The 24,383-nt window shown below is 35.8% G+C and overlaps 1 protein-coding gene across 2 annotated transcripts in view; it reads right to left on the bottom strand.

Moving 5' to 3' along the window:
• Positions 1 to 1,003: 1,003 nt before the first annotated feature.
• LOC139121578 (serine incorporator 5-like) overlaps positions 1,004 to 24,383 on the bottom strand; it is a 39,696-nt gene continuing 16,316 nt past the window's right edge. Inside the window, exons 9-13 of one of the 2 annotated variants that reach the window (XM_070686600.1) lie at positions 19,487 to 19,565; positions 17,002 to 17,047; positions 16,005 to 16,049; positions 13,033 to 13,177; positions 1,004 to 9,904 (exon numbers count right to left, since the gene is read on the bottom strand). In XM_070686600.1, coding sequence (XP_070542701.1) covers positions 9,721 to 9,904; positions 13,033 to 13,177; positions 16,005 to 16,049; positions 17,002 to 17,047; positions 19,487 to 19,565 — 499 coding nt within the window. In that variant the 3' untranslated portion in view covers positions 1,004 to 9,720. The remainder of the gene's footprint in view (positions 9,905 to 13,032; positions 13,178 to 16,004; positions 16,050 to 17,001; positions 17,048 to 19,486; positions 19,566 to 24,383) is intronic. The other variant, XM_070686601.1, reaches the window with a different exon arrangement.

Below are 24,383 nucleotides of genomic sequence, written 5' to 3'. Positions count from 1 at the left end.
AGAACAGCTCATAAGATCACAGATTCTCAAGTTTTTAGGCTGCAAAGATATTAGTTTGAGATAAACACGGTAATGCTACTTTACCAAATAATTTTTAAGAAATCATCTTCACACAATAGCAGCATCTTATCTATTAAATAGGAACTTGTGCTCGGTAAAAGATATCGGGAATTTGATTTTCCCCATAGAGTTAACGCTGAACTGGCACCCAATTCCAAAAATCAGTACGTTGAGGTATTTGTTTCTGTAGTACAAAAATTTCGAGGTGCGTACAACATGATTGGACCTAATTTGGGATAATCGGATCTTCATATCGTTCAAATTTCTCAAAAGTGTTAGGTGCCGTATAGCTGAATGTTGCACTGTTACAAATTACTCATAAAACAAGTGTATAACTTAAAAAGAAAAGCAGATGAGCTTACATTTGCAGATTAAAACGACATTACTTCACTATCCAATTATCCCAAATTAGTTCCAATCGTGTTGTACTATCTAAAATATGTTGACCAACGAAACATAGGATGGAATAGATTCTAAGTTCATTTAGCAGTTTCATGAAAATGCCGATTTCTCAACTGCATATTTAACAAACTATTACAATAAGAGATATAAATCTGGATCAACTTGACCAAATACTATGAAACTTGCTATATAAATTGAAGATACAAAGAAACCAGGGAAATGAAAGTTCTGGTTAGTAATTTGCATATTTAACAGACTATATGAAGGGATATAAAACTGGAAGGACTTGGCTAGAGGCGACGAAACTAGCCATGTATCTTGATAGTACATGGTCGTAGGTCGCAATGCGCCAGAGCGCCCGCACACGACTGAATTTTTCAGTCTATGACACAACAGAAGTGAATGTTGTCTAGTATTTGCATCTCAGTTAAGGTGGCGCTACACCTTAACCGACGTACTGTTTTCAAAGCACCACTCTTATCAAAGATGACATGAAAACTATCTCATAATACATATTTTCAAAAAGCAGAGAATCAGTAGATTAGTGTGGTAGCAAGTTTACTTGAATGATGAAGGGAGTACATATTTGGGGTAGAAAACCTCAACTTAGGTATTAATGATAAAAACTAAGTCAAAAACTTGATATTACTTTATGAAATTTAATATCTCTATTAATTACACATTTCCAACACAAAATCACTGATAACCACTGTAATCCTCATTCTAAAGGGTTTCTACTGCTATCCACAATCATGTAATTGAACTAGTTGAAAGCCGGGGTTGGAAGAAAGCTGGCCTTTTACTTTCAAAGCTTGTATTTGGAACTACCAATCGCATTGGCTTTGAGTTGCACATCATACTGCCAATGCATGTTTGTGTTTCTGTGTATAGATTTACTGTTGAAATACCAAAATTACACTTTGATGTCATGTTGCTTTCAACCAGCATTTGTAAAATAACTGCAGATGTCACAGGTTGAAATTATATGTAAACAGTATTCAACTTGGTAACATGAGGATTAAAGCTGCTGGCTATGCAGTGACTTTGTCAATGAGTTCAAATTTGCAACAATGTTGCAGTATTCCAGTTAAAGGTAGAATGCGCCTCAGGGACAGATATCCGGACTCTCAAGTTTTTACAATTCTTTTCTAATCTACCACTTGTGAGGGCTCATTTTAAAGCTTTTGGAGAAAGAAAACATTTCACCATCGTAGTTTTCTGAAAATCAAAACTTTCATTTTTCCCCATAGAGTTAGCACAAGGATGGCGGCCATTCCAAATTTCAAAAATCAGTACGTATTATATGTAAGGTAATTTGTCTCTCTAGTATCAAACTTTGCATGGTGACCCCTGAGATTTTTCTTGATTTGGTAAGAGAATGGTTGAAAGCTTAATTGAGGAAAGTTTGAGCAAAGGTTTAATCTTTTCATTTTGAGGCGCACACTACCTTAAATCAACAAAAACCTTGATTTAGTAATGCCTAAACCGTGACTGATGTACTAAAATGATACCAAGATGAAATAATGAAAAAAAGCAAAAAAGGAAGTTATACTTGATCTTGATGGTAGCGTACCCCACCAGCACAGCAATGGTAAGACATATTTGGAAACTGTTTCACATAACTGAAGTTTCTATTCGCCTAACATTTTTGCCACACAATTCTGTGACTCCTTCCCGAATTCAACCTTGTGTTAGAAGTTAAAAAGAACACAATACAGAGAAAAATGCTGAAATGTGAAAATGATACAAAAGCCTGATATATTTACATAATCATAAATAGATAAATAACTAATAAATACAAAGACATAAGGTTGCAAATCCTTGCCAATATGACTAAACTTGAACAATGAAGCATTCCATAAATATGTGCTACACTATTTACAAACTACATTATTAATAAGTTAATTTAACAATGCCATTGAAAGATTTATGAAGAATAAACATCTGTAGTGTTTAAGTTGTTAAGTGAGAGGACGTGGACTCAAAAATATTCTGGTTTCACTTAAATGATTTTTCTGATTCCCGAGAATCAAACTCTGATCAATATTAGTCGATGGAGTTTAAGTGAGGGAAGGTGTTTTTGGGTTTTACGCAGAACTTGGCATATCTGGTTTTCCCAGCATTACATCATGACATCACCTCTATTAGCATTGCGTCACAATGATATTTCTTGCAAATGAATTGACCAAGTTGTACACTTTGAAAACATGTTTGTGGTTATACTGCCGCATATGTGATTTCAGCTCACTATAAGAGTTAACTGCTTCATGATTGATTGATTGATTGATCGACAGTTTATCCGTTTATTAGTCTATTCATTCGATGACACATGTACAAACACTTTCATTATTGTATCTTGAAAAGTTTTTACACTACACTTGAATATTAACCAAGTTTAGGCCTAAAGCTGCAATAGGCCTAAAGCTGCAACAAACTTGATTATTTGCATATATTGTTCCTGTATTCCTAAATCACCAAGTGTGTAGTTTTTCAGAAGGAGAAAATGATAAAAAAGTCTGATAGTATAAATCTTCAGTTCAATAAGCCCTGTGGCTCCATTAGCCGTAACTTTTGAAGAATTTCCCAGCCTTTTTGACCTGTTTGTTCAAACAGCTTTTTGTTTTACTTTGAAAAATCATGCCTAAGTGCATGGTGTTCACCCTGTTTGCACAGCCTATACGTGTGTATAAATCATAGTACATGTAATTAACATATTTGACGTCATATTAATTAGCTCTGCCTAACCAAGTCATAGGCCAATCATGAGAGGGTCATTTTCAGTGATTGACTTTGAAAGGGACGCTAGTGACATCACGGTCTCAGTTGGCGACCATTGACATTCAAATGAGCAGTTTTTACAACTCCAGCTCGAAATACTGCTCACGAGACTAGACGGGAGTGGGTCGGAGGTACGGAGGCAAGCGGACGAATAGAATCTAGGCTAAGTGAATTATGGACCAGCACAGAATTCATTATTTGTTAACAAAAAAGCTTTGAATATTGTACAAGGTGTGTTGTCTTTGCGAGGTTTGCACTCTGTATTCTAATCATAATACAGGGAGGCAGCGGGTAAAATGTTGTCTCATTCAAAAATAAAAAATGGTCATAAGTTAGATCTAGTCTAGAAATTGATATTTTATTTCCACTTCTATTTATCACTGATGATAACGGAACAAATTTTCCTGTAAACAGTTTCACAACACAATACTTATCACTGCTTACAATTTACAAAGTAGGATGTTTACAAGATTTTATCATCTGGCAACAAGACACTGTGCACTTATCGGTAATTTAGACTAGGCTTGACTCAGATTAATCTCTTCCTGTTTGCAGTTTTGGAGGAATTGAAACTACTGTGTTTTATCCCTGAATGTAGCATTATACAGCATTGCCTACTAGTTTAATTTTCGGACAGCCTACAAAGACTTTTCAAGATGGCTGTCGGTCATTGTGAATGTGTACATTTCTATGATCTTTGACAAATGTTTTCAGGTAGCACAAATTTATGCCCTTCAAAGCTTGTTGAGAAAAAATATTTGGAAAGACGTTAGGATTACTTGAAATTCACATACGACAATAACTGTGCATTATTCTGATATATTACAGCTCACTTGAGACATACTAAATTTAGCGACTAGATACACCTAAATGAAGCCTAGAACAATTATTTATTATTGTAAGACTGCAACTTGAAGATATACGCATCATTCTGAGGTAAACACACTGGTTTTAGCATATGAATTGACACATAAATTGTCTGAATCTGAATCAAAGGATGACTTTATCTTTCTGAGCATGCTCATTGTTAACAATGGAGACTGGTACAAAGCTTGTACTACACTCAAAGAACAATCGGAAGCAGATGCATACCTTGACAAAAATAGTCACCCATGCAGATTAACAACACAGACATCATAAAATACATGACAGAACTTCCATCTATATAAAAGTGAGAAAGAGCTATTTAGTAGCAAGCAAAAGGACTATTTATTAGCGAGATAAATTATTCCTTTTAGTGATTAAATGCAAACATACAGAGGTACATGTAAATCAGCTTAGTCAGAGTATCACAGTGACTGATGGAATGATTGCACTTAAAGGGTTATCTAGCAATCACATACTGCTAAACATCATTAACCCACTGGTGAAAAATGTTCTCTATTCATACGAGGTAGTATTCTACAAGAAATTAAGGCAGGTCTTCACAAAGACAATTATCATTTAATACAAATCACAACATCTTCATCTGAACAAATCCTTCAACATCAATAAGAAGATTTTAAATTGTCTGGCTTAACTTCAACCTGGCAAGATTTGAGTTTTACGATATTGTTGCTCATTAAGGTAGAATATGCCTCAGGGACTGATTTTTTTTACAATTCTTGGGACTCATTTTAAAAGTCTTGGAGTAAGAATAATTTTCTCCGTCTTAGTTTTTTGAAAATTGAAAATTTCATTTTTCCCCCTAGAGTTAACACAGGGATGGCAGCCATTTTGAATTTCAAATATTGGTAAATGTCAGGTAATTTGTTTCTCTGGTACCAAACTTTGCATGGTGACCCCCGGCTGATTTTTATTCTTGATTTGGTAAGTGTATTGTTGAACATTTAATTGAGGAAAGTTTGAAAAAAGTTTCAAGTAAGTTTGTTACTTTTGAGGTGCGTACTGCCTTAAATTACGCCTACAAATTTCAAGAGTTACAACTATCTTTTTTCCATAAATTTTTACATGGGAAATGCTGACTATACCAATGCCCATACTTAATGATATGCAATTCAGATTTTAATACCATACAATACTTTTTAATATTATCAAAATACACAGATGATGAAAACTAAAACATTGCGGGATACTACTTTACTTCTGCATTGAAAATTCCAAAATCTATAATTTGTTGTAAATGCCTGTGAAAAAAGTTCAATGATATTGACTTAGGAATCATACATATATACCATGATGAAATTAAACCTAAGTATTTGATACTAAATTGTCATTATCATGTAATCATTAAATTATCCATCAACATTTAGAAACCTAATTGTTTTTTACAATTCTAAAATTGTACATAGAAAATAATATTTATCTCCAATTATATTCAGTTTGTTCAAAGTTATAAAAAGTGATGAATTCGTCTACCCAAGCAATATAAATTTATCATCATTGTAAGGTTGTGTAAAATGTGAAAGAAGGCATTAATGTGAATATTTAATTCATAAAAATTAGAAATAACATTGTCATGATTTGATCACAGTTTTGAAACAGAGCTTGCTCTTGACAGTATTTCAACACATGTGATTGCAAAAGGGACAGTGCAGTCAACAAGAGTGGAAATTGCAACCTTAAAAGGAGTGATATTAACAATAACCTTATTATCATATGCCCTTGATTGCTAATAATTTAATAGTTTGTCAAGCGAATTGCAGATAAGAATATATTAATATGAATGATCATCTTATTTATGCTTGCACTATTTAGCATGCTTTGTTAAAAAAGCATCAGAAATGATGATGTAATATTAGGGTCACTAAACCTGAGCTGGCCTGTAAATATGCAAGCCCTCTACAGGCATGCTTATCGCTAGCCTGTAAGCATGCACGGCATTCTACATGCCTGCTTAGAGATGGCCCATAAGCATGCACGCAGTCTATGTACATACATGTATTTTACATTTGGCCTGTATGCATGCATGCTGTCTACAATGGTAAATTAAAGAGAATTAAGGCTTTTACTTTACAAATGGTTCACGAGATATGAGATGATTGATATGTTTTCATTCCACTGGTTCCTGTTTTCATAATTTTATCATCAAAATTTGCAAAATGTCTTCTCGATACACATGCAATTACAGTACTCCTATCTAATCCCTCAAATATGAAATGTTTTTGCCTTTCATACTTTGACATCAGAACAGTTTCATGTTTCAGGTCAATTACACTGTAATATATATTATAAACTTGACTTAGATTTATGCCCATGTACTTTCCAGTGTTTCCAAAATCCCTTCAAATTCAGAAAATTGACATGATTATGAAATGCAAATTTCTGTAAGCTGCATTTCATTTTGTTAAGAATGGGTACCTACAATTCTTGAAAGCAGATCAGAAACGCTAATTACCTCCTATGCCTAGTTTCACTTCATGGCAATCATGACCAATGGGCATAGTTACAGAATACATAGTGACAATAATATTCATTTTTAGATTGTTCTTCTGCCCCTTTATGAAAGTTGCATTGTATCCTGCCCTAATATGGCAATCATATCCTTCTCTAATATGGAAGTTGTACCCTGCCTTACCATGAAATTTGTATCAGGAAAATGACTTGTTTCTTATTATTCTTATTGCATTGATGTCTGAGAGCTAAGAAAAAGAATTTTCTTCATTCTGTACAGTTTGAGATCTCCAACAAAATTGAAAATCTTGAGTACAAATATATATTGAGATGTGGTTAACTTCAAAAACTGTACTTAATTCTTGAATCTAGAGTATATCCGGAGGATGAGACGCAAAATAAATTTCAAAAAAATAGCCGCTTGATTGCATACGTAAGTTGTAATGTTGTGGTACTCTCGCACCATTATCAGAGAAATCCAGGAATATCCGATAAATGAAGATGACTGATGCATATCTTAATGGACACATAAATACAATGTGTGTAGTCCCTACTATAAATTTGCTTCATATGGATTCCAAGTGAATTTGTAAGAAACATCCTATACCTCAATTGTATGCATTGATTAATCTCATGTAAAATATGTAAAGCTTGTGACTAAAACCATTATCAGGAGATAAAATTTATAGTATTTATACATCTATTTCAAGAAAAATCTTAGGCAAGACTAAAGAATACAACCATAAAACTCCCCCCCCCCCCACCATTTGATTATCTTACAAAGTGACATAGCCCTGGAGGGTCTGCTTTTTATTAATGCCGGAGCTAAGAGCTCCTATGACATCTAAAGGTGATGGTCTTTTCAGGAAGAACTGCTGTTCGGAAGGTTATATCTGATTGGTCGATTGTCACTATTCACAGCAACTTAGGGAGTCTATTTGTATTATTCAATTATAATGGTCAGATTCAGCCAACCAATTGGATAACAGCTTCCAAGATGCTGCACATTAGGAAGAATGGGCAACTTTTAAACAGGGTTATCAGAGCTCCCTTTGTAAACTCCAGACACCAAACAGAGGTGCTTGAAAAGTAGCTAATATTGCATTTGTTTACTTTATCACATGTGCTAAATGCCCGCAGAGTGGTATGCAAGTTAAAATATTAAAATAAAATGTTACTGTGCATGGATTGAGTGAAAACAGCCAATCAAAGCCAAATGAATGGCATGGATGGCACACAATACATTTACATATCACACCTGTAAAAAGTGAGTGGCATGAATGAGCTCAACACAGCAGTTGGTGATTTCAGCCACAGCGATTGTAAAGTATCATTGTTATCATTTTTGTCTCGGTAAAGCAGCAGCAGTGTACACTGTAACTGTCCATGCAGTGAGCGGCCCTACCTAACCTTCATAAGCTGCAATCGTCGTTGATAAAATGACATGCTGATACAATGTGAATACAATTATGCTGTGCACTGTGCATTCCTTGGCTGGCATCATCCACTAAGAACGTTTTGACAAGGTCGGCGTGGTGCAGTGTGAAATCACAAACCCTTTGCATGAAAACAATTCAGTATCTGTATCTACATATTGTATAGACCAACCAAAAGAAACAATACAATAAATGTTGCCTTTGGAGGTGCCATATTCAGAGTTTTGCTTGTAACATATTATTACTGTTTAACCCCCCTTTCTGGTTTGACTTTCAGGTAACTTACACTTACAGCAACAGCTATTGACGATTTTTTCACTATTTTTGTTTTAAATGCTTATTGCAAGTTCTTGTTCTACTCCTAAGAGCATGTCAAACCTACTCCTAAGAGCATGTCAAACCACCGATTATTTAGCTTGTCTTCACTACATCTCTACATGTAAAATGCAGACTGTGTTGACAGGCCCACTACTGTGTCTTTCAACATGCTTTTCTGAGCTGACCAAGAAACTTTAGCTGACATTACAAAATTGTGAAAAAATCTAAAGTTACAGCTGCTTGGCCTTTGACGTCGACTTTCACACTCACTGAGAGTTATATTAGAATCTGCTGTAGGCAGCTCAGAAACACTCCATTCAGCTGTAACCAGGTATACACAGACAATTCAAGTTCAAGTCCATGATGTAAAGATATAACAGTGGTTTGCTTTAACACATTGGCATTGCGCGAACAAGAAATATGGTCTAAGTTGGGGTGTTGCCAACACTGTCAGGTGTAATTATCAGCTGAGCAGTAATTCCAGTCGATCACAGAGAAATCAACTCTGCCAAAGTTGAAACATTGTCTTGCAGGAGGTCAGACGTATATTCAAAACAATTACACCTGAAAGCAAGTGATATGACTTTGACATTTAGCGGAATGTGTACGGAAGTGTGCAGGGATGTTCTTTTGACGATGTCTGACCTCCTACAAGACAATGTTTCAACTTTTGCCGAGTTAATTCTTGCATTCATGATCTACTCATATTACCACTTAGCTGATAATTACACCTGACAGTGTTGGCAACAACTCGATATAGACAATATGTCTAGTTCGCGTAATGCCAATGCTTCAAAGCAAACCACTGTAATCAGTTTGAATGTATGTTTCCCTGCTATTTAAATACTTTGATCGATAATGACTCAAAATCTTCAGGACAGATGATGTTTTAGTGAAAATTTATACTGACCTTATGCTTGGCAGCTCAGTATTATATAATGTTATTTTTTGGCCTAATTGAAATGGTGTGGAACGCTTCTCGTAGTAATAAAAATTAGTTTCAAATATACACAAGTTGGAAGAGGTTGGTAGAAAAAAAATTTGATATTGAAAGACTTCATGACTGATCTGAATTGTAAAAACACTAAAATTCTTTCTGGATATGATTCATGTTAAAGACACTAATACTCAATTGAAATAAAATGGTATCAAGTATAAAAATGTGTATACAACAATCATTACCAGAAAAAATTCCTGAATTGTATTGTTCATTTCCAAATTCACTCACGTAAAATATCTGTGAGCACCGAGTATAAAATAAATATTTGTGAATGTCAAAATCTATTGATATGGTGACCTCATTGATTGCATCTATTTTAATATTTTTCTTCTTAAAACTAAGGTGACATCAGCGACATTCACTTATCATGTGTCTTCTTTGCATTGAAAGGGTTTACACTTCACTTGTACGTTGTTGTTGTTGTTGTTGTTGTTGTCCTGAGCGGCGTTTTGGGCCACAAATGCAAGGAATTATGAGATGAAGGAGGTAAACTGCGAGACATGCCCAGCTTGACACTATTCTTACCCACACTGCTTCCATTGTCTTGACTAGGTTTTCAAAGGTTGCATTTTCCGGTCTGAAATTAATAAGCATTTACAATATTGTAATACAGACTTTACCTACCATTGGTGCAGAATACAATTATACATTGTTTTGTGCAGCATATGAGCCTAATTATTTTTATAACACTACATTTCAATGCATTTGTTGTGAACCCCGCAAACATAACACCAAAATATAGAATGAGCAAAACAAGAAATCTGAGGTCAAAGGTAATGAACATCACTGGGATACCTGCACTTCAACTGGTTGGGAAAATCTTTGTAGTATGGAATATTTTTGAATCGTAAAATGTTATAATGGTAAAATGTTTCTAGGGTCAGAAATTTGACCTCTCAAAGTTTTATACATCCACTGACTGTTGCTTGTTGTGTACTCACTTTGAAACTGTTGAACAACCGAAGTTTCACCATCTTGCGATTTTGTGAAATTAAAAAGTCTAATTTTCCCAAACAAGGCTAGCATAGGGCTATAGTGACCATTTGCATTTTACAAATCAATATAGTTTTGGGCAATTTGTTTCTCTAATGCTGAAGCTTGCAAGGTGATCCCTGCGTTTTTTCTTGGAAATGAAAAAGAATGGTTTGAAGAATCCTTTGGAAAAGTTTCAAACTTTAAGTTTCACAATATATATTACTTTAATATGACTGCCAGGGTAAGATCTTGGACAACTGTATGATACCAGTCATTTCTCAAGGCTACAAGGACTTATTCTAACAAGGAAGAAAGAAATTTTCTTAGAACAAATCAAAAAGATGAAATGTAAAAAGTGAGATTGTTTTAGAGAATCTTGCCCATGTGAAGTTTATAATTCTACAAAGAATTTAATACAAAATATTTTTCATCAAGTTTTGAAAATAGCGAAATTTGCTGTCATCACTGCTTTGCTAGATGACTGTATTATGTGAACAATAATACTTGTTTTATTGTAGTTTAAATGGGCCGGGTTCGAGGCTGTGAGTGGGACGGTCTCCGGACGAGGCCACTTAATAGTTAATCAGTATTGGCTTCGACCTCAGAGCGTTCACATGTGGATAAAGTTTGTCCACAAAGCTATTGTTCCCGCCAACGAATAGCAACAATGTCAGACAAAGCACAAAGTTTCCGCGAATGGTGTGAGGCAGCAGGCCTAACGGAGGATACACATGACGTGCTAACTACACAAGGCATCCCATCAACCGATGTCCTGAAGCGGCTCAACAATCAAGACATCATCGGACTTAAACTGCCTATAGGCCAACGCGGACTGCTCCGCTGGGCATGGAACAACTTAGACGCAAAACCGGCAAAACAACAGGCACCTCAAGACCAACCTACACACGGGACAGAAACATCAGGGGCGACTACAAAGTCCCTTGCCAAAGATGAAGAGCTGAACAAACTCCTCGAAGCTTTCAGCAACGACGCGCTAAAAGACATTGTATCGGACCAGCGCATCACATCCCAAAATCTAACGAAGGATGAGCGTAAACCATTACTGATTCCGGACTATATAACCACAAAGACTGCTTCGCTGGACTCTTCCGACGAGACGGAACTAGCAGCGGAAGGGGACATGAAGCTAGTTATGCGGACCGCCAAGCGTAGACCGAAACCTGACCAAGTTTCCCTTCCTCAGTGGATATCAACCAACGCCCGAATCTTAAAGACATTGATTAACCGCGGCATATCCACGAAGGACACATTGGCGTACCTCGATCACACAATTAACATCGGGGATTATGCACAATCTTTTACGACATCATCAGTTTTAGCGTATGATCACGAGTATTGCAAGAAACAGGCGACGGACTCAATCACATGGGGCTCCCTGGACCTCCATTTATCACTGTATCACCTTGATAAACGACAGGCAAACGGAAATACGCCCAAGAAAAACACTACGAAGGACAAGAAAAACACTACAAAGGACACTGCGCGCCGCAACTTTGTCACACGAGAAACCGAAATCTGCTTTGATTTCCAAAAACCAGCCGGCTGCAACCGCACTTCCTGCCATTTCACGCACGTGTGCATAGAGGACGGCTGCCGCAAAGACCACCCACAACACCGCCAAAATTCGCTGCTCAGCCAAGAACTGGGTGGTCAAGCCTAGCATAAGGTAGCTAGCCCTCTGACTGATTGCCTGGAAAAATGGGAAAACGAACTCAAATACGACATGGATCGCGACTTCATTCTAAACGGCATAAAATATGGTTTCGACATCATCGACCCTGGCACCCCCCTTCAAAAAGTGGAACGATCGAACTATGCATCATGCACTGATCCAGCTTACTGCGAGGCGGTCGAACAACAAATTTTACACGAGATATCAGCAGGAAATTACAAGATCACGAACAGTAAACCGCACATTATAAGCAGCCTCGGTGCTATACCCAAGAAACAATCAAACAAGGTTAGACTCATTCACGATTGCAGCCAACCTACCGGCAAAAGCGTGAACTCATATGCATCTACAAACTCGTTCAAATATGAAACTATCGATCACGCTGTCGCTATGTGCAAGCCAGGATCGTACCTGGCCAAAGTTGACCTGAAATCCGCTTATCGCTCTGTACCCATAAGTATTGACTCACAGCGTGCTACGGGCCTACGTTACAAATTTACGCAGCACAAAACTTGGACATACATGGTCGACACACGCCTTCCATTCGGTGCAGCGAAGAGCCCGGAAATTTTCACTCGCATCACGCAAAGTATTACAAGAATGATGCGCGGGAAAGGGTATGATGTCGTCATCGTGTATCTCGACGATTTCCTAATCATCGCGGACTCTAAACTAGCGTGCGAACAAGCCTTTAACGCCTTGCAACATCTACTTCAGCAACTTGGCTTTTCCATAAACTGGGATAAGGTGGTCGAGCCTACGCAATGCTTAACATTCCTAGGGATCGAGATAAACGCGCACACACGGACTCTGTCACTAGATGAAAGTAATCTGTCATCACTGCTTTGCTAGATGACTGTATTATATAAGGGAGCATTCCTGGGTTTTTATTACAAATCAGCAAATTTAAATACCAAGTCATGTGCCGATGCAATTCAGCAAAATTAAATCACTAGAAATCTACGCAGGATCATTTTTACACAAAATATGATTTCATGTTTGAGATGGATTTCAAATAAAGTTAGTCACTTCATTACCTGTACCAGTTAGTCAAAGTCATCATGATGTAGAGTGAAGCAAGGAAGAAGACAAAATGGAATAAGGAGTAACTGTAGACAACGCCATTCTTTTCATTACGAATCAATCTCTGATCACCATCACTACTTGCCGCTGGAGGATCCTCTGAAAAATTAAAGATAGAACGTTCTACTATAAGTTGATAGAAGAAAAAAATTGTGAAGTTTTGCCTGAAGACATAGCGAACATGTACATGAAGGTCAATGCCGTTGTTAGTTCAAAGTCACATGTACCATTAAGCTTCCATTAAAGTCATGAAATCCCCCTTTTATCCCTGAGAATCAGAAATCTTACAAATAAATATGAATAAATTTACAACTTAGCAACCTGTATTATTGGACAAAATGTGGTAGTTCAAATATAAATATAACAGCCAAGCCTCCCGTAGGGATGTCAATGCAGCAACCATTATGAAAGGAAGACATGCGACTCAACGGGCGATACAGCTCTGCTGCATTACGTAGAGAATAACTATTTTTGACACATGTAATGATGAAGAAGGTGGAAATCTTTGATAGCACATTTCAATGGTCTGACAAAAGTGGCAAAAATAGCTGCAAAAATACACAATTGAAGATTTCATCATACTTTGAACATATCACATTAAGATCATCCCTAAAGATATGTCAACCAAAGCGATCAGACGAGTAGTTTTTTTTAAAAAACAATTTTTACCAAAAATGGCACAAATTGCCCTGCCTCAATAAAACAAAATTGCAGATTTCATCATAATTTCAATGTATTGTATTAAAATAACCTCTGGAAACCTGTATACCAAATACTACCAGAAGAGCAGTTTTAAGAACACTTTTTTTGAAAAAATGGCAAAAATTGCCCCAAAAATACAAAATTGCAGATTTCATCATTATTCAAATACGATAACCCCTAGAAACCTGTATACCACATATCAAAGCAATAAGATGAGCACTTTTTTTGAAAAAATGGCAAAAATTGCCCCAAAAATACAAAATTGCAGATTTCATCATTATTCCAATACCGGTATATCACATTTAGTTCATCTGTAGGAACCTACATACTGGTACCAAATATCAAAGCTATCAGATGAGTAGTTTTTGAGAAACACATTTATTTTATCAAAAATTGCCCCAAACATACAAAATTGTAGATTTCATCATAATTTGAATATGTGGACCACTTGCAGATGATGCAAATCTTACGTTACCATAAACAATAATTCAACATTGCCATACACTTTCAAACAATTCCAAAGGACTTTTAACTCTTAGTATACCATTTCCATTCCGTTGATAAAGACATCAAGACCTTGTTCACAAGTTCGTAAAACAAATACACTACTGGCTTCATGGCAATGGTAGGCAAACAACTGTCACTACCATCGTCCCTTTGACGTCTGGTTTGTTGCGACTTCTCGCTACTACCTCAATGATTATGCATCACACATTATGTGCAATGTGCAAAATTAGACTTCACAAATGATATTCTAGTATAGACAACATTCAGATGTGAACCAATAATATTTGTTGAAACACACTCATGCAGGTTGTAGTGTCAAGCTTAACACCAATCATCTTGACGTGAGTTTGCGAGTGGAACAAGAAATTGTGTTTTATAGAATGGACAAAAATACTCAAAAACATTGAAAGTTGTATCTCATGAAACTGAGAGAGATGAGGAGGTCTATATACAGTGTATTACCAATGTGTGACAGAGAGAGCAACATACAGTCTTGAGTTCTTTATCCCTATTTCTTGTGTATAAAGATCCATGAACTGTCTAGGAAAACCATAAAAATATAACCAAGTCTGGTACTTACAGGATTATGTCATCCTGACAGACATGATAGAACAATTCAGATATGGGAAACAATAGTTTTAATTTTTTTTGGGCAAACCAAATTACATTGATACAACAATTTTCATATTTACCAATAAAACAAGAGCCTATCAAATTGATGACAATAGAAAGCTCTATACATCACTGATTAAGATGCAGCCACTTTCAATTTGTCATGATTACTGCACCATATACCGGTATTATCTGTTGGCATGGTAGTATTTAACAATATTGTCAAATTCGGCCTGTTTATGAGACTATGTTGGTGGTTACAAGTATTGCCAATGTATGTGTATCAAAGCCAGGGTTACTGTACAGTGTCACTTATTTTTTTATCATACAGGATACAACCTACAGTGCGTTTCACTTAGGTACCGCAAATCAGCGCTTGAGACGGACATATTTCTTGTACAAAACAAACGTTTAGTTGGGTATCACGACGCATTTCAAAGCCACCGAATCATTTATTAATTACAGTAAACAGCATAGAGCAGCCTCTGTCTGGACAGAGAGACAAAAGTTCAAAGCATTTAATCTACAATGTAACTGTTTTTTACAATTTCAGCTAAGAGTTGAAGAGCTGAAGTTTTTTTCAGCAGAAAGTAAATAAAAAAGGCAAACATTGTAGATACAGTGTATCCCTCAGTCTAGACAGAGCAGCTGCTCCATGCTGGTTTACTGTAATTAATCAATGAGTCGGTGGCTTTGAAATGTGTCATGATACCCAAGCTTATCGTATGTTTTGTACGTGAATTGTGTCTGTCTCATACGCTGAGTTGCAGTACTTAGGTGAAACGCCCTGTAAGGAAGGTAACAGCTGATATGTAAACTTTCGATGGGTTTTATTCTTGGTTAGGTTTGCCTTGTATCATGAATGATACATATAGGTCACAGGTCACATACATATTGATTTTAAATGGGTCAAGTCCAAACCATAATCTTTGTACTTGTGAAGACCAAATTAATGTTGGCAACACTCTTACATGTACCGCTCATGTGTTTGCATTATATACCAAATTACACTTGCCAGGATAGATGGATAATTGCACAACTACATACCAGTAATGTTCATTTTGTACTTGGATACCTAGATGAATGGAAAAGTTAAAGAGCTCACCTTGCAGCTGTAGACTTCTATTTTCATCTCCATCATGGCCTTGTGCTGTGTACAACATAAAATTAAAACGGCAAATTTTATGTCATCATTTCCGATGTGACAGTCAGCAAAATTTATTGCTTCATTGCATTTGTAGACCAACTCAGAATGTTTGTTCAAAAGCTTTGACTGACATGTATCTGCATTTGCTATGAATAACTTTTTGGTTGGACAAAGATTGCATTTCTGGAACAATTGCCTGCTTTTGATAAGATCAACCATAATATCTTAAATGGTTTGTCCTTAGATTTCAAATGTCAGCCATACTATGATATTTTTGCGCTGTTCGCATATGCTTTATTTTGGAATGATTGAACACTATATGCATTGTGTGATTTTAATATGTTGTTAGTTATGCCAATGTACAAAAAAATGTATAGTTTTGCATCATTGGCAGCATTTGTAACTGTAGCTTCATTGCCTTTGGACTTGCTAGCTCCATGAAGTTGGCAATCGGGCTTGTTACACTCTACATTCATTCTACTTTCATCAAGAAGTGTTTTTCCATTCTGCCCAGTAACGGATGCCATGATACATGTATTGGCCATACTCTCCATGCAGCTGTAGCTGAAGCATTTTCACTACAGTATTTCTGTTGAGATCTTTCTCTAATTTTGAACCTTTTGGGAAATGCTTATCAAGTAGAAAGAAGAATTCCTTTTTGATGTTGGTTTTCACACTCTATATCAATTTTGGGTTAACTATGTAATTCTACAATGTTGTCATTTGTTGTCAGCCAAGGGACATCAGCATGCACTTACCCCATGGAGAGTCACCTTTCTTCCAAAATATTGTTTTTACACAAATTCTGATATGTTCACAGTACATAACAACACACCGTTGGAAAGCACAATTTCAGAATAAATTTTAGAACAAATAAACCATGCTGCTTTGTTCATTGTTCTGGATCCCCTTGTGATCCTTGACAATAAATTTAATTTTAGTAACATTTACAAACCTTGCCGTTGTCTTTTCCTGTCTTGATCTCTCGCTTTCTTTGCTCCCTGCAGGAAGAATATGTTCTTTTATTAATAACTTCAGTGTTAGGAAATTTCTAACCTTGTAACTTATTTGAATTATTTGGAATGAACATTGTCTGGATATTGCTTTCCAAGGTATTTGTACAATTCACTTGATTCTAGCCGATTTATTAAATGTTTAGGGAGAATAACAATTGTTCCTTTTTTCGCAGGGCCACTATATACTATATACATGCACTATACATCAGTGTATTCGAAATAATGTCACAAAGTCATCACAGTTAAGAAATTGATTCATAGAAACAAATTTCTAAAAATTGCCCTACATCTCTACTGTCTTGCAGAGAATACTAAAACAGCTATTTGTTTTCTACCTGGCCTAAAAAATGAATATCAGCCTTTATTAAAATGAACATGGAGTCCTCATGTTTTGCCATCTTTTGAAGGATCTATATATTTCTCAAGCATTGTGACAAATTCAATCTGTCAAATGTACAGCTACCACGAAAATTAGACTTAATTTGCAGATCTCGACAGCAATTTATCTTTTTTGCACATATTGTGATAAAATCTTTTGTCCTTTGTGTTGAGATAGAATGCACCTCAGGGACAGATTTTTTGACTCTCATATTTTACATTTCAGATTCACTACTTGTGAGGGCTCATTTTGAAACTCTTGAACTATATAAAGTTTTAAGCATCTTATTTATGTGGAAATCGAAAATTAATTTTTTTCTTATAGATTTAACACGGGGATAGTGGTCATTTTGAATCTCAGATTGTGGTAAATGGTTGGCAATTTGTTTCCTAATACCATGGTAAACCCAAATTTTTATTCTTGATTTTAAAAAAGAATGTTTTAAAGATGTTCCCTTGAGTCAGGTATCAGCAAATGATTAAGTCATTCAGTTTCGAGGCATGTAAGACATAAATACAACACAATTTGTATTGGATTCAACAATTTGAACACACACATTCAAAAGAGCACACTAAGGTTAGGAAAGTTCAGAACAAGACTGAAAATCACAAAAGCAGTGCAAATTAATAATACAACACAGAGAGTGAAAGCTGAGGGGAAAAAAAGAGTTCTAAGCATGCTTTAAGCATTCATGTGCAGTACATGTATGTACCAGTACATGGTCAGTCTGCGAACCTTTCGCACCACATTTCTTCCATGCAATCACCATCATTTCTTTGAAAGACTGTGCACATACAAGACAATAAATGATTGAACCTTATACCCACGATAACCAACCATCCTTGCAACATCTTTGATCCTGCAGTCTTGAAAAATTTCCTTTCCAAAGTTTAGTGATAGATCTTATGATATTTACCAATTGTTCTACTTGGGCTCATATGGGTCAGTTTAACTGAGAAAAAAAGCTATTTGGCCAACACTTATTTCACTTCATGGGTGATAATTGAAATAATTACTGTCTATAGCAATTTAAAAGGAGCATACTTATTTGATTTTCAACAGTGGTACCATTGCAGATGAATATTAAAATATTTCTCAGTTATTAAATTGTCACGCCATAAAACCCCTCGCCTTTAATTTTATGTGAGAAGAATAGTAGGCATTTTGTCTGACAATGTGCAAAGTATAGAGTTGCCTTTTAAGTTCAGGAAGAGGCATATGTAATGAGCTTTGGAGCGCTGACCTGCTTGATTATCAATCATAATGCAATTTACAATTTAACATTCATAATATAATATAAGAAATGAGTAATATGGTCATGGGGGTATCATAAATATGTGGCTATACTGGCCATTTTGAAAAGATACTTGCCCGGAAACGGTGCAGCCTAAAGAACAGTACTATCTCAAAATTGTAACTAGGATAGATACTACAGTAATAGAAATACAAGGAGTTGAATGGCACTATGCTGTGATGTGAACCATGGCAGAAATGCTCATAAATTGCAGCATAATGCAGCATCTTGGTGTTCAATCAGCAAAGGAATATGACAGCAGTGAGCTCTTGTAACTGTGACACACCTTTCAGTCAAGGTGTTAAAATTGTGGTGTCATAGAACCAAAAACAGAAAAACATTACAAAACAATGATGGGAGAAAGTTTCTTCCTTCAATAAATAACATTAATTTTAAGGTAGTATGCGCCTCAAAAGTGAAGGACTTGAACTTTTGCTCAAACTTTTCTCAGTGAAACTTTCAACTATTCTCTTACCAAATCAAGAATAAAATTCAGGGGTCGTCGTGCAAAGTTTGGTACTATAGAGAAATGAATTACCTAACATTTACGAATTTTTGAAACTCAAATGGACGCCATCCCTGTATTAATCCTATTTGGAAAAATAGATGGTGACGGTGAAGATGGTGAAAATATTTCTCACTCCAAGGGTTTTAAAATGAGTCCCCACAAGTGAAAGATCACAAAAGAATTATAAAAGTTCGAGTCTCACTATCTGTCCCTGAGGCGCATTCTACCTTAAAACAAACTCACACTGAGATCTAGTTCACCCTCAGACGTATCAGACTGAGGTGTACAACAAAGTACTTCTGAACGACTGGCACTATGAATACTGAAAAAAAAATCAAGAAAAAAAATAAGCAATTATATAACAAAAAACAAAATTGGAATGAGGCATATACACTATACAATCAAAATTGAAAAAAAGCTGTAGGGGAAGCAAACAGATCACTGCCAGGGAATGAAATTTTGTGGAAAATAACTTGACATCCTGATAGGTAACTTTGAAAAGTTGGCTGCAGGAGTAAAATAAAGCCTGCAATGATAATTTATGCGTCTAACACTGTATGCACGGTATTCTCAGTCTCTGATCTCAGCAAATCAGTAATCAGACATTCTTTCCACCTGCCAATTGGACAATAGTAATGGAAAAACTTTACTAGCTGTAGTCATGGTCTTATTTCCTGCTTGGTGTTAGTTTGATTTTAAAATTGATTTGACAAGTTTATCAGGATATGGAACTGTATGAAGATAAAGACAAATGTTTCAACTGGGGCTTAGCTGTAAAATAAAGTGTCTTTTCATGTATTTACCATGTCATGTTCAATAGATAGGGACACTACCAGATAGTAGATCTGGTTGCACACACTTGATGGGTTGCAATGTGTACAAACAATTGCGGACTACTATCATGATACCATTAAATACAGATTCTGAGTTATTATTTATAGCACTCTACTTTTAGCACAGAGCACTGTAATTTCAAAAAAAACCCTATATATATATATATATATATATATATATATATATATATATATATATATATATATATATATATATATATATATTATATAAATATATATATATATCGGCATTTTCACAATTGAGTGTACCAACTTTTGTTCTTGAGTGTTACGGAAAAAATTCTAAAAAACTATTTTACAGTATATATTTACTCTTGTGATAGCTTTTTGAGTAAGATTTTCTGAGCAAATCAAAGCAAAAATTACAAAAATCGGACCATGTTTGGCAAAGATATGGCATTTTTTGTGGTGTGAAAATGGTCAAATTTGACTGTTACGAAGGTACACTGCATTTTTCAACTTTAAGAAAATGCTGTTTTCATAATGTAAACTCTAGTAAAGGTACATGTTTTTTCTTTCTGTGTGGTCTTAAGGATGTCTAATACAAGTAGTAAGTAACGCCATGGTATGCTATTCACCAGTTGATTAATACCATTAATAAATCCAAAAATAGCCCATCGTTACGGATTTTTAGCGTTTTTCATTATGGACAATTAACCCAGTGTATAACTTGGTTCTAATGTATAGTTATTTTGTAAAATGTTGTTAAAATCCATTGCAGGTACCTGTTAAGTACTGTAATAAACTCTACTGTCATAAGCATCCATTCTTTTATTTTCAAGAATTTGCCAAAGACTCGGCCTAAATTTTCCGGAAATTTATGTAGTGTCCGTACCCCACCATTTAATTCCACACCCATATTAGGCTTTCAGCAAACAAGGTAAAATACATATTGTAGTACTTGGTATAGATGAATGATATATGCATTCATCTTAGACAATCACCATTTAAAAAAATATAGATGAATTATAGGCCAAATGTAGTGTCCGTACCCCCCATGTAGTGTCCGTACCCCTTTTCCAGTGGATTACACTGATTTGGATTTGACTGAAGTAAAAGGTTTGATATACCCCTAGTACACTGCTGAGTGGTTTAATTATAATGTAACCATGTATAATCAGTGTGAAGTCAAACACTAAAATGTAATTTCAATTGACAGATGGATTCAATAAGGTAATTTGGGGGGTCAACACAACACACACTACGTTTTTGTACAGGAATTTTGCCCTGGATAAAAAATAGTGCCAATGACCTTGTAGCTACAATATACATGGATGGTATGGAAGATGTACATAGTATACTACCAGATATAGTGAGTGCACAGGTCCTATTCTAATGGCAGAAGAAATGTTTAATTTCGGCTCATACTTACCGACACCCCCAACCCCACCCCTATATACCAGTACACAGATATTAATCAATAGCCAACATAGAAAACTGCCATCAGGGCCTATACTTTAGTTTTTTTTGCTGTCTGTCTCTGATATAAGGTGGACTCTTATTAGTCCCCACGGACACCGTCCGGGGGGACTTATAGGTTTGGTCATGTCCGTGCGTGCGTCCGTGCGTGCGTCCGTCTGTTCACGCAGATATCTCAGAGATGCAAGGAGCGATTTCATTCAAACTTGGTACAAGGATTACTTCATATGTCATACAAATGCATGTCGATTTGTTTTGTGATACGATCCAATATGGCCGCCAGGCGGCCATTTTATTACGATATTTTCATGTACAGAGCCATAACTCAGACATGTTTCAACGATTTTATTCAAAGTTGGTACAAGGACATTGACCAATGTCATAGATATGCATATCAATTTGTTTTGTGATACGATCCAATATGGCTGCCGTTCTGCCATTTTGTTACGATGTTTTCATGTACAAAGCCATAACTCAGACATGTTTCAACTTATTTTATTCAAAGTTGGTACAAGGACATTGACCAATGTCATAGATATGCATGTCAATTTGTTTTGTGATACGATCCAATATGGCCGCCAGGCGGCCATTTTATTACAATTTTTTCATGTACAGAGCCATAACTCAGACATGTTTCAACCAATTTTATTCCAAGTTGGTACAAGGACATTGACCAATGTCATAGATATGCATGTCAATTTGTTTTGTGATACGATCCAATATGGCCGCCAGGCGGCCATTTTATTACAATTTTTTCATGTATAGAGCCAAAACTCAGGCATATCTCAACCGATTTTATTCCAAGTTGGTACAAGGACATTGACCTATGTCATACATATGTACGTCTATTTGTTTTGTGATACGATCCAATATGGCCGCTAGGCAGCCATTTTATTACGATGTTTTCATGTACAGAGCCATAATACTCAGACATGTATCAAGCGAATTTATTCAAAGTTGGTACAAGGAGATTGACTACTGTCATACATATGCATGTCAATTTGTTATGTATACGATCCAATATGGCTGCCGTGCAGCCATTTTGTTATGATTTTTTCATGTACAGAGCCATAATACTCAGGCATATCTCACCGATTTTATTCAAAGTTGGTACAAGGACATTAACCTATGTCATACATATGTAGGTCTTTCTTGTATGTAGGTCTTCTTGGCCATTGAGCGCTATCTGTATCAAAGTATTTTTATCTCAGACCTAATTAATGAGAGGACTCTATCCTCTCTGAGGACATGTAATCAAGTACCCATTAACAAGTGGGGACTGTGTCATCAACGATGACTTGTACAATCAGGCGACTGGATAAAAAGTCTTGAAACGTCAATGTTTATTAGACAAGGGGTTCCTGAGATGATCATTCATTAAATATGCCAAATAGCAATAACTTGATGCTGCTCAATGCCTTTCAGTGCAAGTACATCTCTATATCAACAACATGTGCCAGTATAGTAAGTGTCATTAAATGTGATGCATTACTTTTTGAGGCTTGAGCTCACATTATCTACAACACTACGGTAATTCACCTAGCATAGCAGTCAGTTAGCTAAAACCCCTCGAAATAGACATTTCAACAACTGGCCTAGTATCTGAAATAACTGTGCTGTGATATTTAAGAGAAATCAGATGATAGGTTGAATCAGCTGGCAAAACCTCAATTAATATTAATAGCACTAGTGATAATAATGATTCTTGCATAAATATAAAAAATAGTATTGCTCGCATCTAAAAAAAACGAAGTACATGTTTCTGTTTCCTGTTTTTCACTTGCAAACAAAAAGTGCTATTTGTATTTGCAAAAGGGTTTAATTTTCAATGTTTAGACAGTAGTCTGTTTTAATGACCAATTTTCAATTTTGAAGATCAACAGTAAAAATTTGGTGGCCCAAACTTGAAATGTTTGGATAACCCTAACCCTTTTCCTGCCAAGTCCATATTTCACAATCAGGTCAAGACGGTTAAAATTAATGAAACACAACATATTCCATATGGTGTATTTTAACATAATACTGTACTTTTGAAGGCTGTTGAAAACATAAATACTGTAAACTTGATTTTTTCTGGACTAAAGATGCTGTAACATACCAAGCCAAGTGAGTGAAAATACGTCTTATTTTGGCTCAATACCGCTTTTTACTGACTTGGCTGATGGGGAAGTGATACTGTCTGGCAGGAAAAGGGTTAAAGTAATACACAGACAAAGTCGGAATATAAGGTGCAATATACACACCAACTAAACTGATAAGAATGAGACTACCAACAGCTTCAATGATATCAAATGTTGGACGTCAGTCAAAAAAATTTCAAATATTTCCCAGTTGTGTGAGTAGTATGTGTAACACAAAATGTGAATATTTATTGGTTTCAGATAAAATGTATAACTATATAATTTGACAATTATTGTACACAAATATATTGGAAGTCAACATGATTGTCCACAAAAAGCTGAAAGTTGTGATCAAAAGCAGAAAAACACCGGTCATTTGTTCAATGATCTATGATAAATTCACACCTTTGAAGGAACAAAATTATATAGTGTCAGAGAGTTAGGTAGTCAAATTTGTTGTTTATTCTGTTTGTGTGGTGGAGTGACCTGACATCATCCTAAATTGCTCATGTTCTTAATCATGTTTATGAGTTGCACTGCGCTACCCTCCATACTGTGATGATTTACTTAATCAACCAATGGCCTGTCAACTGTCTGTATTCGGATAGTTTTCAATCGGATTCGAACCCACAACATACGGCATCAGTCGCCTAGCTGAGAGGCCACAGACAGAACCACTCGGCTAAATCTCCACTCCCAAAAAAGAGTGGTTCAATAGCCGGCTAAGTTGTTACATTTTTCTGACTG

Source organism: Ptychodera flava, chromosome 21, assembly GCF_041260155.1.
Source record: "Ptychodera flava strain L36383 chromosome 21, AS_Pfla_20210202, whole genome shotgun sequence".
NCBI classification, from domain to species: domain Eukaryota; kingdom Metazoa; phylum Hemichordata; class Enteropneusta; family Ptychoderidae; genus Ptychodera; species Ptychodera flava.
The sequence above is the reverse complement of the archived record's forward strand: the minus strand, read 5'-3'. Positions and strand labels throughout refer to the sequence as shown.